The sequence below is a fragment of the Protopterus annectens genome, chromosome 6.part0 (assembly GCF_019279795.1).
Source record: "Protopterus annectens isolate FY-2018-M chromosome 6.part0, PAN1.0, whole genome shotgun sequence".
NCBI classification, from domain to species: Eukaryota; Metazoa; Chordata; order Ceratodontiformes; family Protopteridae; genus Protopterus; species Protopterus annectens.
Window position 1 is genome coordinate 1,744,763,677 of NC_056737.1, and position 17,812 is coordinate 1,744,781,488.

Sequence of the window (17,812 nt, forward strand, 5' to 3'; positions counted from 1 at the left end):
ACCCAGAGAAAACCACAGACTCACCCCAAGGATGGAAAAATGGCCAAGGCTACTTGATGCATCTGTTGGTCATATCTACAGTACACCAACTGCACTTGATAACATGGAAAGAAAATGAGCATAACCATTGGGATGGGTCCTTTATTTGAACTATTTTAAAATGTTGTTCTGCTCATTTGTTTCTTACATCTGCCTCACTTCTTGGACAATCCAGAATCACTTCCTGTTTAAGTGACTTGTTCACATCCTTAAAGTTTCCAAGTAGAATTTTCAAAAATCAAACCCATAACAAGAGACTGAGATGTTGTAGCAGCTTGTAGTATTAACTCTGGGAGCTAAACTGCCAGACATACCAGTTATTCCAGTGACCAGTGTACACATTGCTGCACTAATGTGTATGTGTTTCCTGACTCAAGCCTCCCACAACCAGTGCATAGTGCTGATCTGAAGAAACTCATCTATCAGAACCCGTATAAGTATGCACCTGCTCAAGGTGTTCCATCTGTGAGTATTTATTGGCTGATTATGAGCCTGTGTCTTTTGACTAATCCTCCCTGTATACCTTTTTCCTTTACAAGTGTCTACTTTTTGTTTTACCTATTAGTTGACAGGGTTAGACCAGTAGACACAATTGTCCCTTTTCAGGATTAATTTGAAATGGCTGTCTGTTAAGTGACCTACTCAGATTCACACAGGGGGAAAATGGAGGTTGAAGAAATCAAACCCAGTACCCTTAGCACAAAAAGGCAGCTCTTCAACAACTGAGAGCTTTACCCCAGTGCACTAACTGTCCCTGCCATCATGTATCATAGTGTATTTATCTTTGCTAATTTATTAAAAGCTGCCTTATTCTGTTGCACATTACCCATTCTTCTGGTGTGACTGAAAAGGGTCAGTAGACCAACTGACCCATCTGGTTAGGAAAATAATTAAATAAATAGTCAACAGCTTGGACCACAAGTCATGATAGCGTTTCTTTTTTTTCTTTTTAGTAACCATTCTCCACGTAAATAACAATATCATACACCATGTCACATTATTTTATATTCTTTTCAAACATCTTATATGTTTGTGTACCATATATTTGAGTTCAAGTACTGACAATTGCCACTAGGTGGTGGATATGTTTAGAGTGCAGTGAATTCAGTTCTATTTTGAAGCCTGTACAAAAAATTGCAAGACTGTTTGCTTTTTTGAAGTTGCATATTTTGCTGATTTTTTAAAACTTCAGTGTTTGAGTGTTTGGTGAAGATATTACATTAATGCATTATCTGGACCCTGCATTGAAATAAGTGTACATTGGTAATTTTTACAGTTTTTTATATTTTTTGTCACTGACAGCATCTTTCTATAAAACTGTGGGTAACATTTTGCCTAAATCAGATTTTGTGCTCCTGAATAGTTTGACCATTTCTACAATTTTCTTCCTACATAAAAACATATCATAGTCCTGTTACTGGTATGATGTCACAGTTAATCTCATTCACCTAACATAAGTAACATCACATAGCTGTCCATTATCAGCCCAGGATGAAGTAATGCTTTACCACCTTAATAAGGAGCTCTACCTTCTATGACAGAAATGGAGCTTCACTCAGACAGAACTGTTATGGATGATCTCACCAGTACAGAACATTGAAGGAGCTCTTGTCATCCTCAACTTTTAGAATTTTTACCCCAAAACCAAATTTAGTGATCCAGCATCAGCACCACATACCTGGAGCTGATCTCCCACTAATTCAGTGGCCAGGCAAACCTCTGGCAAATCATTGAGGGTTAAAGGCAGAAAATAATGTCAGGCATTTGAGTTTCAGATTTCATACTCTTTAGAAAATTCATGCTAATGCAAAACCTGTTATATCAAATTTCTAAGAAAAATAAACACTAATGCATCTTAGTGGAATTATAATGCATGCAACATACTTATTTTAGCAAAGTTTAGTCAAATCTTGTCCAGTAAATTGCATTGATCTACTCACTTTAAAATTCCCCAAACATGATAACTATAAAACTGACAGTGAAACATTTAGGCTAACAAAAAAAAAAAAAAGTAATAATGTTTTAAAAGACAAAATGATGTGTTTTTTACAAGTAACAAAACATAAAACTGAGCTTCAAACAAGACAGCAAGGTAACACAAGTACCTTTCCAGGTAAGTTCAGTAAGAAGATAGAAACAGACTGCAGGAAGGCAGGCGTACCAAACAAACAAACTGCAAAGCAGAAGGAACAAAAACAAACAGGTAGTAAAAGTAAAGTAAAGGTCTCACTGTCTTCACAATTATGGCCATTAATTGCCCAGAAGGTCTGAAAGAACAATTTAAACATAACGTATTTTAAAGATCATGGCTGGAATTCAGAAAAGTGCTCTCGCAGTTGCTTAAAGGACATACTGCAGTTAGGATAGTTTATGCAATTGTTGAAAATGTGATTCAGAAACACGTTTACCTACAATGACGAAAACTTCATTATTGCCTAATTTGGATGTCTCTGAATTGCAAGTAATACTAACAGTGCTAAACAGTACTTGATAGAGGTACTTACCAAAAGTGTCTCATGCACTGTGTTGGCACTGGAACCCTCTGCAAACACTCCCCCAAACACTTGCAGGTATTCATACATATATGCATACACAAACACAGACATTTCCATATGCATATTGATATTCAATCAACATGACAGCCACCAATACACACACACCCTACATTATCGACCCCCTACCTAACCATCCTCCTGTGATCACGCAAGCAAGCAGACACATACACACACACACACACACACACACACACACACACACACACACACACACACACACACACACACACACACCACCCCACTACATCCCCTGTGCATCTATCTAACCTTACCTGCAATGTGGTCTCTCCCACAGACAATAATGAGGGACTGTAGCATTTTGGTAGTGTTCATTAATGTGGTCTATCATGCTAAATTATACAGCTGATCAATTCTGTGAATTATTCTGCTGCATAAATTCCTTGCCACATATGTTTCTGGGGGAGAGCACATGGCCAGTTACCATAGGCTATTACCCTGGAATGGTTCATTACCAAGTACCATGTGCATGGAGACAGCCCCCTCCCCCAGTGGTGATTCTACCAACCAGTTAGAATCATTGTTGTGGGCCTGTCTCTGAATCAGAAAGTACATCCACTACTGATTGGTAGTTGCTCCTTTTAGGGCTTGCCACTGGTGATAGCACTTTCTGAATCCCATCTCTAGCAAGGTGAAACACCGGATGTGGGGCTATCATGTAAGTAGACATCAAGGAAGTGTATGCTCTTGCTGGCATCCTGGCATTGGAAGCATTTTGTAGTAAGGTTCTAACCACTCCCCTGGTGGTAACGTGCAGCTGCATCACTGCAGTGACTGCCAGTACTCCATTTATGTCTACACATGCATGCTCCTTCACTTTAGGAGTACTAGCCCTGCTCATGTTATGTACCCCAGCATCCCACCAACCTTCACCACTGTCTGTGTTATGTAGCCCCAGTATAGTGTCAGCCTTCACCATTGTCTGTGTTATGTACCCCCAGCATCCCAGCAGCCTTCACCACTGTCAATGTTATGTACCCCAGGTGTTCCATCAGCCTTCACCACTGTCTGTGTTATGTATCCCAGCATCCACCAGCCTGCACCACTGCCTGTGTTATGTAGCCACAGCATTCCACCAGCATTTACCACTGTCTGTGGTGTGTACCCCCAGTGTCCCACCAGCCTTCACCACTGTCTGTGTTATGTAGCCCCAGTATCCCACCAGCGTTCACCACTGACTGTGTTATGTATCCCAGCATCTCACCAGCCTTCAGTAATGTCTGTGTTAGGTACCCGCAGTATCCCAACAATCTTCACAACTGCCTCTGTTATGTAACCCCAGCAACCTTCACCACTGTCAGTGTTATGTACCCCCAATGTCCCACCAGCCTTCACCACTGTCTGTGTTATGTATCCCAGCATCCCACCAGTCTTCACCACTGTTTGTGTTATGTATCCCCAGCATCCCACCAGCTTTCACCACTGTCTGTGTTATGTACACCCGGTGTCCCACCAGCCTTTACTATTGTGTCTGTTAGGTACCCCCAACATCTCATCAGCCTTTCATAATGTCTGTGGTGTGTGCCCCAGCATCCCAGCAACCTTCACCACTGTCAGTGTTATGTATACCCAGTGTCCCACCGACCATCACAATATCTCATCAGCCTTTCATAATGTCTGTGGTGTGTACCCCCAGCATCCCAGCAACCTTTACCACTATCAGTGTTATGTACCCCGGTGTCCCACCAGCCTTCACCACTGTCTGTGTTATGTATCCCAGCATCCCACCAGCCTTCAGCATCCCACCAGCCTTCAGTAATGTCTGTGTTATGTGCCCACAGTATCCCACCAACCTTCACAACTGTCTGTGTTATGTACCCCTAGCATCCCAGCAACCTTCACCACTGCCTATGTTATATCCCCAGCATACCAGCAGCCTTCACCACTGTCTATGTTATGTACCTCCAGCATCTCACGAGCTTTCACCACCGTTTATGTTATGTACCCCTAGTGTCCCGCCAGTCTTCAGTAATGTCTGTGGTATGTACCCCCTGCATCCCACAAGCCTTCACTGCTGCTCATGTTATGTATGACAGCATTTTCCTCAGCCTTCGCTACTGCCCAGTAGTTTAAAAACTACCTTTCAAATGACTTCTTTAAATTTATTGTTAAAAACTGTCTCACTGTATAGGTGGGGTCTAGTTTACCCCACACATCTGTAAGCGGTTCACCACTTTTAACCATTTTCATAGATGCTTTTGATATCTCACTCCCAGGCATTTCTGATGCATGCTGTGTTGATGGCATGATAATCTGGGTCACAGACAAATCTCCTGATACCATTAATGAGGACCGATCTAATAAACTGATGAAACTTAATAGCTGAGATGACTCATAAGGCCCTTCATTAAATTTTAAGAAAACTTAGGTCATGCTGTTTTTAACTCACAAATGTTTGTGTATTGCATTAGTAAAATTTCAACTGTAAGTTCACGGCATGGTGATGATTAAGTAGTGTTGGTCAATTTTACCATCTTGTTTTCTAGTTAGACCTCAGTCTGTCCTTCACAATAGATATTAATAAAACAACACAAATGGTGAAAAAAGTCTTTTAGAAACCTGCTGTAGAACTGAACATTTGCTTACTTATGTTGACAAAGGAACGTTTGCAATGTTCTTCATGATTCTGGTTGTTGAATAGTTACTGTCTTAACAATCAAAACCTTGGGTCTCTTTTTTTAACTGCAATTACTAATGAGCAGCATTAAAAAATTTATTTTACAAAAGCAAACCTGTTCTCGGCCTCATTACGACCAAATATTGTCTCCTCTACCTTGACCTTCAGTAGTAGTTTGCAAAAAAAATGTTTGTTCTGATCTTAGTTCCTTGAGGAACCATTCTCCAGCTGTCTATGGCACTGCACACTTTCTGGCCTTAACTATACTACAACATTCTGTGAAAAGTTTCACTGAAGTCTTTTCCTACTGGACCTCTAAATTATGTAACTTGTTATTTACTGAAATGAAGAAATCTACAATTTAATGGCGGGTTCCCCTACCTACTATGAGTATTTATTTTCATTTAGTTGCTGGTATTAAGTGTTTTTTACAGTGCTCCTAAAAGGTGCATCAAATTATCAGTTACAAGTTATGAATGCAAGCTGTGTGATCCAGAATAATATGAAATGTGTAATTCTAAAAGAAATGTGAAGTTCATGACTGGTGCTAGCTTCTCCAAATCTTCACAAATTCAAAGTGAACAAGGAAAGAGCAAGGGCACTAGGATGTGAAAACAAGCGCAACATGAGACAGGCGTGGCGCAACCTTTCAGAAAAGATGCATTTTGTGCCTGTGAACAGTACTAGTTGATTGCCGTATCCAGTACCAGTTTATGTCATGCTTTTCATAAGCACCTTCCACTGAAAAGAGACTATGATTTGTGCATTTCCGTCAGTTTAACAAAGACAAAAATGTTCACTTGTACGTTACTTTGTGGTTAATATTTTATTATTGAGGAGAGAGAGACTATAATTTATACATTTTTTTTTCACAATTTAGCTTAATATCTACTTAAAAGAAACAAACTGGATTTTGTGTTTTTTGGCTCTCAGTGGTATACCCTAACGTTGCATTTCACCACTTGAGTTTCTGAGAGACCTGGCTATGCACACAAACTGTGTCTCTGTTGATAAATTTTAAGTAAGACACAGTAACTTCTGTGCACCATAACTGTTTAATTTGTCTTCTGCAGTAATGTCCAAGGAGATAGTGAGACCAGTGTATGCATCACCATTGAACCTGGACTGCTTCTGAAGGGTGATATTTTGGTAAGATATGCCTTTATCTCTGTTAAATGACATTCTGCTGGTGGTGTGCATCAGCTGTCCTGTGAAATTTGTGCTGTGAACTGGGAAACCTGTTTCAGCCTTGCATGTATGTTTCTTCCTTTGCTAATGGAGATTTGTGACAAATGAGCATGCATAGCTGCTTACGTAGGGCATTGCTGTTAGATGAGTTTCATATCACTGTTGAAAATGTATGTTTGTATTAATACGGCAAAGGGGATTTGACATCAGTAACTGAATACAAAATGCTGGAATGTTAAAAGTAATATGAGGTATGAGTGATGTGCAGAATGCATTTGTTTGCTATATGCTGATGTACTAAATTTTAAGAGATGGTGCGCCTTTTTTCCAAAATAAATAAATAAATAAATCTGAGTAAGCTGTGTATCAGGGAGTATTTTTTTTTTTGCAAAGGTAAGCTCACAGGAATTAAGCAACCTGCTGAAAGTCACACAGTAGGAAAGTAGGGTTTGATGGATTCAAATTGCTATGATCAGCTTGGTACTGCTTTATAGTAATATGTGGGCATGGTCAGTCTTAAACTATATAGAGGTCCTTCATTTAGATGGAACATAGAAGGATAGAATGTAGTTAGAGATAAGTGTTTCTATGCCCATAAGGTCTACCCATAAATAATGCCTTATTTCATGTCCCATTTAAAATGTCTTGGGATTTGGCCTTATCTGACACTCAATTTCAAGCACTACACAGAAAAAGTTAAACTGAAAAGTTACTGCTCCAGATTCATTAATACCTACAGTAAGTGTATACAATCTGTATTCAAGAACATCCCTGTCACATTTATTGTGCTTTCTAATCACTCAGAAGGATTACTGTTAAGAGTATGTGTAGTCTACACTTGTTAAATTTTATGAATCCCCTTCGATATTTAAGGCTGCAAAAAAATCAGTAGGAAAACTAAAATTAGTAGAGAGTTAAGCTTGTGTTGTCTGTTCACACAGAATGATGTACACTCAGTATAGGCATTAATGAATCCCAGGGATTGAGTTTCTTTTTTGCCATTGTAAGTCTGCAGAAGTTATCTCCACTGGCGGTAGTAATGCTGCCAGAAAAATGTACGTTGAATGTGGCTTGCCAATGATCACTTCATTTTTGGAAGAAAAAAAATTCAAACAATGAGCAACAGAAATTGTAGATTCATTTTATATTTTTGTTGTTGGTGTTACTGCTTACTATCAAAATATAAATTGTAAAAGGTTGTAGGAACAATCTTATTCCCCAGAAGGGCACTCTTAATACTTTGTTTACCTCTGTAGCTCAAATGTTATCACAAGAAGTTCCGGAGTCCGGCAAGGGACATCATCTTCCGAGTGCAGTTCCACACCTGTGCCATCCATGACTTGGGAATTGTGTTTAATAAAGAAGACCTAGACGATGCTTTCAGAGGTAAATTTTGCCACTGCCTTTAGGAAAGAGTTGTAAAGAAGCTCAAGTCACTTTAGAAAGCAAAAGTGCTGTTTTTGCTAGTAACAAAATTACAAGGCTAGCAACCAAGCATTATATTGCTATATAAAATCCTGAATGTTAGGTTCATTATCAGCAACTTGTCTGTCTTCAGATTGTATGTCTACACACACACACACACACACACACCATTCTGAAGTGGTTCCCTTCTCTCTTCGTAACTAGTTCCTCCTTCATTCCTAGCTCTTTAGCAATGTCTTGGAGACTCTTATGACAGTTTCCAAAGCAGTAGGTAATATTAGCCAAATGGATAGTTGAATATTCTATAATATATGCAAAGCCTGGAGTCTCAGATGCATTTTAAAATGTATTATAAAAGTGTTCTGAAGACAAAACCTGGACACTTGAAAGCCAGGAATAAGTACTTGTGGAAATAAAACTAATATTTGACTTTGACATTCATCTGGACAATGTTGATCTTACTTTATTTTTCTTGAGCTTTCTGTTCCAATGAATTTGATTTTCCAGGCTTTGTCATTTCTTTATGTTTTTTCTTTGTTTATTTGGTAACTAGGTAGACTCCCAGTTCTAACGAACTTTGTTTTCAAGACACAGTCCAGGCCAGCCTGAATCACATGTAAAAGCAGTAGCATTTAGGAGTAACACTCTATGTTATACTGACCATGGATGCAACAGTAGTGTAGATGGTACAAAGTACATTTCAGATATAATTCTGCAAACATTTTATTACAGTAGAGGTGTAAATCAGAAAGTAGAATGCATAACATTTGAAGGATATAACAGCAAGGCCTATTGCAGCATTCATGTAAGAGAGAACAGCATAGTAGATTAAGACATCTTTGAAAACCTTAAATGAAGGAATATCTCAGATGTGCACCAATATTGTACACACAGTGTGGCTAATCCTGATTGTTTTAAAATAAAAACTGAGACATTAATAGAAGTATAGGTACAAGGTATCATAAAACTGAGAATGGCTTTTGTACTGCCTGCATACATGCTGCTCTAAAAGTACTTTAAAGGTACTGACGCTACTGAGACTTTAAACAGAATTTACACATGACTTTTATGTGCTGGGTATTACAGTGTTAGGCAACATAGAACCAACAGTATATAGTCGATCTCACAGACTGTGTGAGGCTTAGTTATATAGACATTTAAGCAGACACACTTACTACTCTTTACGAATCTTGTTGTGGCAGTGTGAAAGGTACATAAAACAAGATAGAATTTGTATTTGCATAAAACAATGTGTCCCCTTCATTTCTAGAAGTATTTCTGAATGCAGTGAGTTAGCTAGTAGTAAAAGTACAGAAGCTAACAGTAGATGAAGCTCACTAGATTTTAATATAGGTATTAACGTGTCATTTTAGTGTGTGTGTGTGTGTGTGTGTGTGTGTGTGTGTGTGTGTGTGTGTGTGTGTGTGTGTGTGTGTGTGTGTATGTGTGCATGTGTGTGCATGTGTGTGTGTGTGTGTGTGTGTGTGTGTGTGTGTGTGTGTGTGTGTGTGTGTGTGTGTGTGTGTGTGTGTGTGTGTCTATCCACACATACATATGCCTATGTCAGAATTTGGTCAAAGTTATATGAAATATCTTCTGTTGCTAAAAAATGCTAAGACAGGGAAAGCTTTAAAGTTGCATTTAAAGGACATTACAGTCATGATCACTTAATCCTTCCTATAATTTTAGTTCTGTGCTATGTATTTACATGGGATCTGAATTCTAGGTTTCCACGAAAGAAACTGTAATTCCATTAAACATGTCCCCATTCAGCTTTATCTGAAAGCCATCTGCAGTGTTTAATTAAGAATTAACATACTGTAAGTGAGATGGAGAGTTCCTTTTTTGGTAATTTGATTAATAATGTTTGGAAAGGTGGCAGAATACAGAAACAGTGGGATATTGGTAACTGGTCACATACATTTTAAGCCTGATAAACTCAAATGCCTGAGATCCAAAGCAAATTTGAACAACTTCAAATAGCAAAACTGAAGACATAGGGTCTAATTTAAATCTGGCTGATAGCTACCAATGTGCAGAAGAATGTTTTCTGTACCTTGAAGTCCCTTGAAGTATGTAGTGTTTTTTTTATTTTTTAATTGTCTCAACTTTTTCCTATGAGCACAGTATTTTTAGTAAAGAGTGTTTTCTATTTCATTAATTAGATCATACAGATTTTAGCCCACATACCATTTGACACATTTTGTTATCGCTTGCTTCTCTTTTGAGATTGTGTACCTGATTCCTCCACCTTAGTCTTCTTTGATGAATTTTGTGGAGAAGGTTCAGAAGATATATTTTCACTTCTGTAAGACAGCACCAGAACAATTAACATAAACCATATGCAGCTAGTGTTCAAGGCCAGTGTTTGGGAGAGCAAAACCACTGTCCAGTGCCCCAACCATCTTGATGAGGCCAAGGTTACAGGTTGCTGTAAGATAATATATTAGCAGTGGACAGTAGCATCAGCAAAATGAAGTTAGGCAGCATACAAGTCACATTTCACAGTGAAACATAAAGTGGGCTGCCAGAAAATTGCCTGTTACCGTAAATCATATTTTGGATTGTCCCCTGAGCTTTTGGATATCTTAGAAACACAGAGATCATAATAGCTGCTTCAGCTCAATATGATTTCTAGCCTTGTACACACTGAATATAAAGATAAAGTTAATCTCTCTTGTGACCCTGCAAAGTATAAAGTGGGCAACTGTAGAATGAATGAGTAATAAATAAATAAATAAATAAATAAAACAAAAAATCATATCTGAGTAAGAAACTTAAAGAACATAGTACTCTCAGAGTGAGAACCCATTTTTTCCTTTATTTAAAAGTGTCATAAATGTGTAATTTCCTAGTTATTCGGGTATTATGGACTGTATCCATGTAGGTAAGTATAATGTCTGTACATATGTTCTGGAAAGGAACTTATTAATTTTGAATAATTAACAGTATACTGTAAAAATATTTTTATAGATTAAAACTGTACTCATTTATGTCTGTGCCTAGATTGTGATGGGCATACATGTTCAGGCATGAAAAATACGAATTTTGAATAGTGTTATACTGTAAAATATTTTATAAATTGAAATGGTACTCATATTATTGCTGTCTGCTTTTAGGTTGTGCTAGACATGACAGGGCTGTAGTGTGTTTGTGTGATATAAGTTGAAATGTAAAAAGAAAACTCTTTGAGACACACCACGAGAAATAAAAGCGAACTGTTTATTAAAATAAAACACTGACATAAAGAAAATAAAAACGATCAAATTCAACATGAAAAACAGTTAGCTCATTCACATTTATGCAAATGCTTCCTCAGACTGTTTGGGTAAATGTGAAAGCGCTAACTGTTTTTCATGTTGAATTTGATCGTTTTTATTTTCTTTATGTCAGTGTTTTGTTTTAATAAATAGTTCGCTTTTATTTGTCGTGGTGTGCCGCAAGGAGTTTTCTTTTTGGATTTACTATTTTGTGCTTTATTTGGGGCACTTCAACCTTGTGATTGGTGTTTTTATTTATAAGTTGAAATGTATTATTGTAGTTGTTATACTTTTTTATTTGATCACAAGCAGACAGTTGACTTGCACAGAGCTAATAAAATGATTATAATGTGTGGGTATACAGATGCAGTTAGTTGACAAAAATGACAGACATCTGGTGCCATTTGTCACAGCTAAAAAATAATTGACCTGACTTTGCAAGGTTAGTGTGCATTTCTGTGAAAAAGTTTGGCTACATTATTTTTATGAAAATAATTTAATTTCACCTTTAACTAGTAAAGAAGTATCAATGAACCTGTTGTGGCTGAGGGTGTGATGTATAAAAGGGTGTATTTTAATTTTGCTGGTCATCATAGCTCAATGTTTGCTTGCTGAGTGTTGCATAATGTCAGTAAAAGGTAAGTGCTGTTCACATGCACCAACTAGGTCAGCTCACTCTGCTACAGTATTTCATAGTCATGCAGAATCTCAATGGGGCAACATTTCATTAAGTAGAAAGTTTATTTATTATTTTTAGTTTATTTATTATTTATTTGGTGTATCTTTACTGGGTAAGTGAGCTGGCAAGAAGAGTCTTTTCAGTCATGACCCGAGCCAAAAACAATATGCAGAATTTAGGCATGACAATAACATGACAATTAATTGTTTGTACAACTTTGCAATTTAAAAAAAGGCATAGGCCTAATTGTCCATAGCAAGATGAAACATACATTGCAAACTATGACACTAGCTGATTTTTGAATATTCTCTGTTAACAAAAATTGCAAAACACATCACAATGATAAAAAAATATAAAACAACAGTTAAAAATAATGGATAAAAAGTCAACTGCATTCTGTAGATTGATGCTTATGCAACCCAGGATCACAAAAATTACTTTGTAAGTACAAAACATTAGGGCACAAAAAGCATTACATTTAAGGACTTAGTTTAGTCTTTGCAGTGTTATGCTACTAACTATTATCCCTGGAGCAAGTACATACCATTTCATTGTGGAGATGTTCAGAAAATGCTGATTACATTTGGAAAAGGTTCATTCTCCAATAATTGACTTTATGTGGGGACTGCACAGTGTATTCCCATTTTCTTAACTACTTCTTAGAGAGTGAGTCTGTTTCATGAGGTGGAGTATTTGCTTTAACTGAGGGCAGTAGACATTGGTTAGTACCTTAAATATCAGGGCAGCTAGGAGATAGGTTGATCTCTCAGTCACAGCTAGTCAATTTATTTTTAGGAAGGTTGCATTTTTCTCAAACAATTTTTTGTTTTTCAAATACGGTTGAATAAATTCCATACTGTTTGTATATAACATCTTAAATAACTATGTACACTATTTACATCAGCCTGAAACTATAACAGAGCTCAATATATACAATTACTTAATAGGTATAACAATCCAGTTATCATAGTGTATCTGTTCAGTTATTGTAAAGTGTCAATCAATGATAAGACTTTTTTCCATGGATTGTTAATAAATGGCTTAGGATGAATCCTTAATTCTTTAATTTTAATTTCCAACAATGCTGTGGTCTTCAGTAGGCTGTAGAAGTCTTCCAAAGTCAGTATTGTGTTGTATTCCATCTTTTTGTTATACACTTCCTTGAGATTGCAAGTATTGTCCATACTAGATACATATTTGACTCATTCAAATGAGGACCTTTGTACACATTTAATAATACTATACCTTTAGATAACTTAAACGATTCATTAAATAAAGCTTGTAAAAAGATTTAATACCATTCCAAAATGGCTTAATTTTAACAGTCGAAAAAAATGTGATTCCAATCTGCATTGTATATTTGCTCACACCTCCAACATATTCCCTTTGTGGAAGAATTAAGTTTAGAAATTCTATCAGGAGTTAAGAATGCTCTGTGCAAGCATTTCCAATTAAAAACTTTCCAGTACTGTGTAAAGGATGTATATTTTATTGATAATAAAATAATTGATTTAATTTCTTCAGTTAGCTGTAATGAGTGTCCTTTTGTTATATAATTCCAATATGAGGATTTGGGTGGTGTTTTAGAATTTAGCAATATCTTGTAAAATTTCAAAATACTATTTTCCATGTCATAATCATTATATATGATTTCATATAGGTATTTTGTAAGTTTAGGCATTTCTTTAAATGAAGAATTACTAATTATTCTGCATAAATCTTGCGAATACATCAGAATGCTTTGCATAGTTTGACAATCTTGTTGTGGAATTTTGTATGTTGTTTCTATTCTTTGCATATCCAGAACTTTTAGTTGTTTGATACATTGAAACCAACAAACAAATCCTTTATGTTCCCAGGAATTAATTATTTCTCTGTATATTTTATGTGGATAGCTCTTTGTAACTATGAATGGTGTTAAAAGATCAAACCAGATTTTTAAATCTATATTTGCAATAATAATTTTCCTAAATGAGTCAATGTAATAATTATCATACAAGTTTTAGTGGGCTTAGCTGTGTTATATTGTGAACTAATACATAATATGTGCCATGGCAAATAGTTTTTATCTGTTATTTGAAATTTTTTTTGTAAATCTAATTAATTTATTAATATTACAGTTAGTAATGCTTTCCAATTTGCAGAATAATTTGGATTTATCCAGTCTGAGATTGTTTTAGATATTGATGCTTTTATGTATGTTTCTATATCAGAAAAGTTTAATCCTCCCTGTTTTCATGGTCTGATATGATGTATTAAAGCTATTCTATTTTTTTTGGGAAACCATAAAGATTTTATTAGGCATGAGTTTATTTTTTTGAGTATATTCCTTTCTGGTAACAGTTGTATTGTCAAAGTTATATATAGAATCTTGGTTTGTAAAACCATTTTTATTAACCATAGTCTATCTTCAAATGTTAATATTATTTTGTTCCACTTTTCCACAGAGATTTTAATTGTACTGATGATATTATTGTAGTTTTTTAGACTTATTCATTATTATCCTTGCATAACTCAGTTCCTGGATATTTTAAGGTAGATTCTTGTTTCCCTATAATGTGATTCCCCTTCATCTGCAATTCTTTTTTTTTATTTAAAAATAAACATTTTGATTTTGATTTATTGAAATGGAGTCCTGAAGTCCTCTAAAATGTGTCAATTAAAATATCTAATTCTTCTAATGTCGCTGTTGTATTGGATAATTTTAATAATATGTCATCAGCAAAGAGCATTACTTTAGAATTGTATTGTTCATAAACATCTACTCTCCTTTGATTTTTTGTATTTTTACTTATTGAATCTGCCAATATTTCAGTAGCCAAAGCAAATAGAATCGGTGACATAGGAAATCCTTGTTTAGTACCCTTGGTTATATGTATAGATTCAGAGGTGAAAGGACCTAGCTTAACATACACTAAATTATTTGTATATATATTCTTTAGTAGATGAACAGAGGAAGGAGGAAATTCATATAAAACCAGAATTTTGAATAAATAGTCCCAATTTAGGAAATCAAAGCCTTTCTCTATATCTAAGTCAATTATGAGTGTTTCTTTATTTTCTTTATTAACATAATTTATAAGAGAAATTCTCCTTTTAATATTGTCATGTGTGTGTCTATGATATATAAATCCAGTTTGATTATTATTTATTGTTTTGGATAGTGGTATTTTCATTCTGTTAGTTAATATTGTCATAAACATCTTATAGTCATTATTTAATAATGATATAGGTCTATGTGAGGTGCAGAGGTTTGGGGATTTGTTTTCCTTTAGGATTGGTGTGATTAAGGAATATCTCCAAGAGGGTGGTATTAAAGCTTATGACTGAATTTCTAATAGAGTTTTATGGAAGAGGGATAGTATCATTGAAGGAAAAAGTTTATATATTTCCATAATTATTTCATCTATACCTGGAGCTTTATTATTTTACCTTCTTTTATTGCATCTTTAATTTCTTTGTAGGATATGGGTGCTTGCAGATCTAGTTTTAATTTTTCTGGTATTTTTTTTTTATATTAGAACATTTTTTCATCTAGATTTAATTGATCGATATGTATATTTTCTTTTTGGAAATGTTCCATATAGTGATTTCTATAGGCATCAAAAATGTCACCTATATCCGAGACATTTTTCCTTTTCTTTTCATGGAAGATACTTTTAATGTTATTAGCTTTTGGTTGTATTGTGATTCTTGTGGATAAATTATGTAGATATTTGGGAGAAGTGGCTAAGGTATTAATTTTTAGTTTTTCTAAAGCTAAACTAGTTGTGTGTGTTAGAATTTCATTGTATTTATTGTTTAATACTTCTACTTTCTTTTTCATCTCCAAATGATTTTGATTTTTTTCAGCTTTTACTGACAAAAGTTTGGATTGTAGCTCTAATAATTCAGAATCGCATTGTCTGATTTTTTTTTATACCAAGTTATGGTTTTACCATATATGTAAGTTTTTAATGAGGCCCATATCATTATTTTATGTATCTCTGTGGTGTAATTAATATCTAAGAAGAACTGTAATTCAGATAATAACCAGGGTTTGAACTCTTTGATTTTAGTTATATAGGGTCTATATTAGAACAGCGAAGAGGCGTGTAATCGAACTCCTCTTCATCGACACATAAAGAGCGAACACACTAAAGTGTGAATTCTCAAAACAGTGACTTCTTTCCCTGGGAAAGAAATCGCTTGGCCTTCCCCGTGTGTTTACCCCTTTCCCCACTGTAGTGCAATCTCGGAGTTGGTATATTTAAGTAGGGGTGGTGTGGGGATCACATTCCCCCCATGTCAGGGGATGTGGGGGCACAGCCCCCCCCACTTTATGTAATGTTTAAAAGTTTGTTTTTGTGTTTTTTTTTTTGGTTTCGACATTGTAAGCTTTCTTTTACATGGGGTCGATTAATCATTGTTCGTTTTTTTAAGCGTTTGATGATGTAATATAGACCCAGTTATATATGCTGGAATTTTGGAGTTAAAGATTAATGGTTTGGATGCATTTTGAAGTTTTAGTATCAATGAATTGTGGTCTGAAAAGATGCAGGGAGTGATTGAGAAATTAATGATTTTAGAGTGTAAGTCATGGGCAGCAAATATGTTATCTATTCTAGTTTGGGTACCAAATCTGTGATCTTGATGGGAAAACAACAAAGATTGATCTTCTTTAAATCTGAAGATGAAATGATTCTACTCACTTGTTTAAAGCTTTTGATACAGCAGATGTACACAGCGGTCTTTTATTTGTAGATTCAGAAATATCAAATATACAGTTAAAATCTCCTTATAATATTAAGTTGCCTTTATAATTATTGGAAATGAAAGCCAAGTGTTTTTTTAACAGTTCCTGATTCAATGCCTTGGGACCAGTTTAAATTGGCTAGGGTCCATATTCTGTTATTATATTTAACTATTTATAATGCCATAAGACCTTCTTTATCTTCATACTTATAAATGATTTCTGGGTTAATCACATTTGTTTTCCATAAAATTGTTACCCCTTTTGTCTTGGTCTTATAGGTGGATTGCAACCAAAATCATATATTCCTTAAGATGCCATTTGTAATTCTCATTTCTTTTGAAATGAGTTTCTTGAAGAAAAACAATTTGTGCCTTGTTCAGTTTTAAATATTTCAGTAGATTTGATCTCTTGCTAGGATTGTTTAAGTCATTGGTATTTAAAGATAATAAAGTTAAATCCATCTTGGGTTATTTAGACTATGTATTTTTTGTTTTATTGTGACTATTAAACATTTTCCTGTGATAACTATAAAGTATATGTTTGAGCTTTTAAGGGAAATTATCAGTTATATACTTTGAATGTTTACCAATAAAGTAATGTTTTGGTCAGGCATACTAAAAATGTTTTTGTGAAATGACAAATTTAAATTAATATATGTTAACAAAACTAAGATCCGCACTAACCATGGAATGAAAATCATTCCTAATCTGATGGATAAACCTAAATCCATCAGATTTTCACTCATACGTTGATAATCCAGAACATCTGAGCTCCATAAATTGAATTATCATATGGAGAATATTTGTAATAGGAATAAGCAACACTTATATTATTTTGAACAGTTATAGTACTATTTTAAATTAGATAGAATGTCAATACAATATAAATGTCTACTTATTGTATAAGCAATTAATATTTACATGAAAGATAGATGACAAGCAATTCAATCATAGTAAACTAGGATGTATCATATATAAATCCTCAGTAAAAGATTATAGCACACAGTTATTTAACATATTCACCCTTATTGATGAAATCTTTCAAAACTTATTACTTAATATAAACAGATGGTAATAATATTTTTACCTAATGTTTACAACACAATGTGTTTTACTGGATATATCAGAAGTTATTTTTCATTGTTTGCCAGCATTTAAGTAATCACTTTGGTTGTTGCTAGCTTACTTAAAGCATCAAGTTTATTTTATGAAAACATTGATGAAAGTTAGTGCATTTTAATTATTAATGCATCCCTCTTCCCCCCTTTACCTACACATAAGGATTTTCATATCTGTC

At 35.0% G+C, this 17,812-nt stretch overlaps 1 protein-coding gene across 8 annotated transcripts in view; it reads left to right on the forward strand.

Annotated features, from left to right (window-relative positions):
- The window catches only part of TNS1 (tensin 1), a 2,530,757-nt gene that overhangs the window by 1,509,585 nt on the left and 1,003,360 nt on the right, over positions 1–17,812 (forward strand). For all 8 annotated transcript variants that reach the window (XM_044075133.1, XM_044075132.1, XM_044075134.1 and 5 more), the window contains 2 exons: positions 6,303–6,378; positions 7,674–7,803. In XM_044075133.1, the coding sequence (XP_043931068.1) occupies positions 6,303–6,378; positions 7,674–7,803 (206 nt within the window). The remainder of the gene's footprint in view (positions 1–6,302; positions 6,379–7,673; positions 7,804–17,812) is intronic.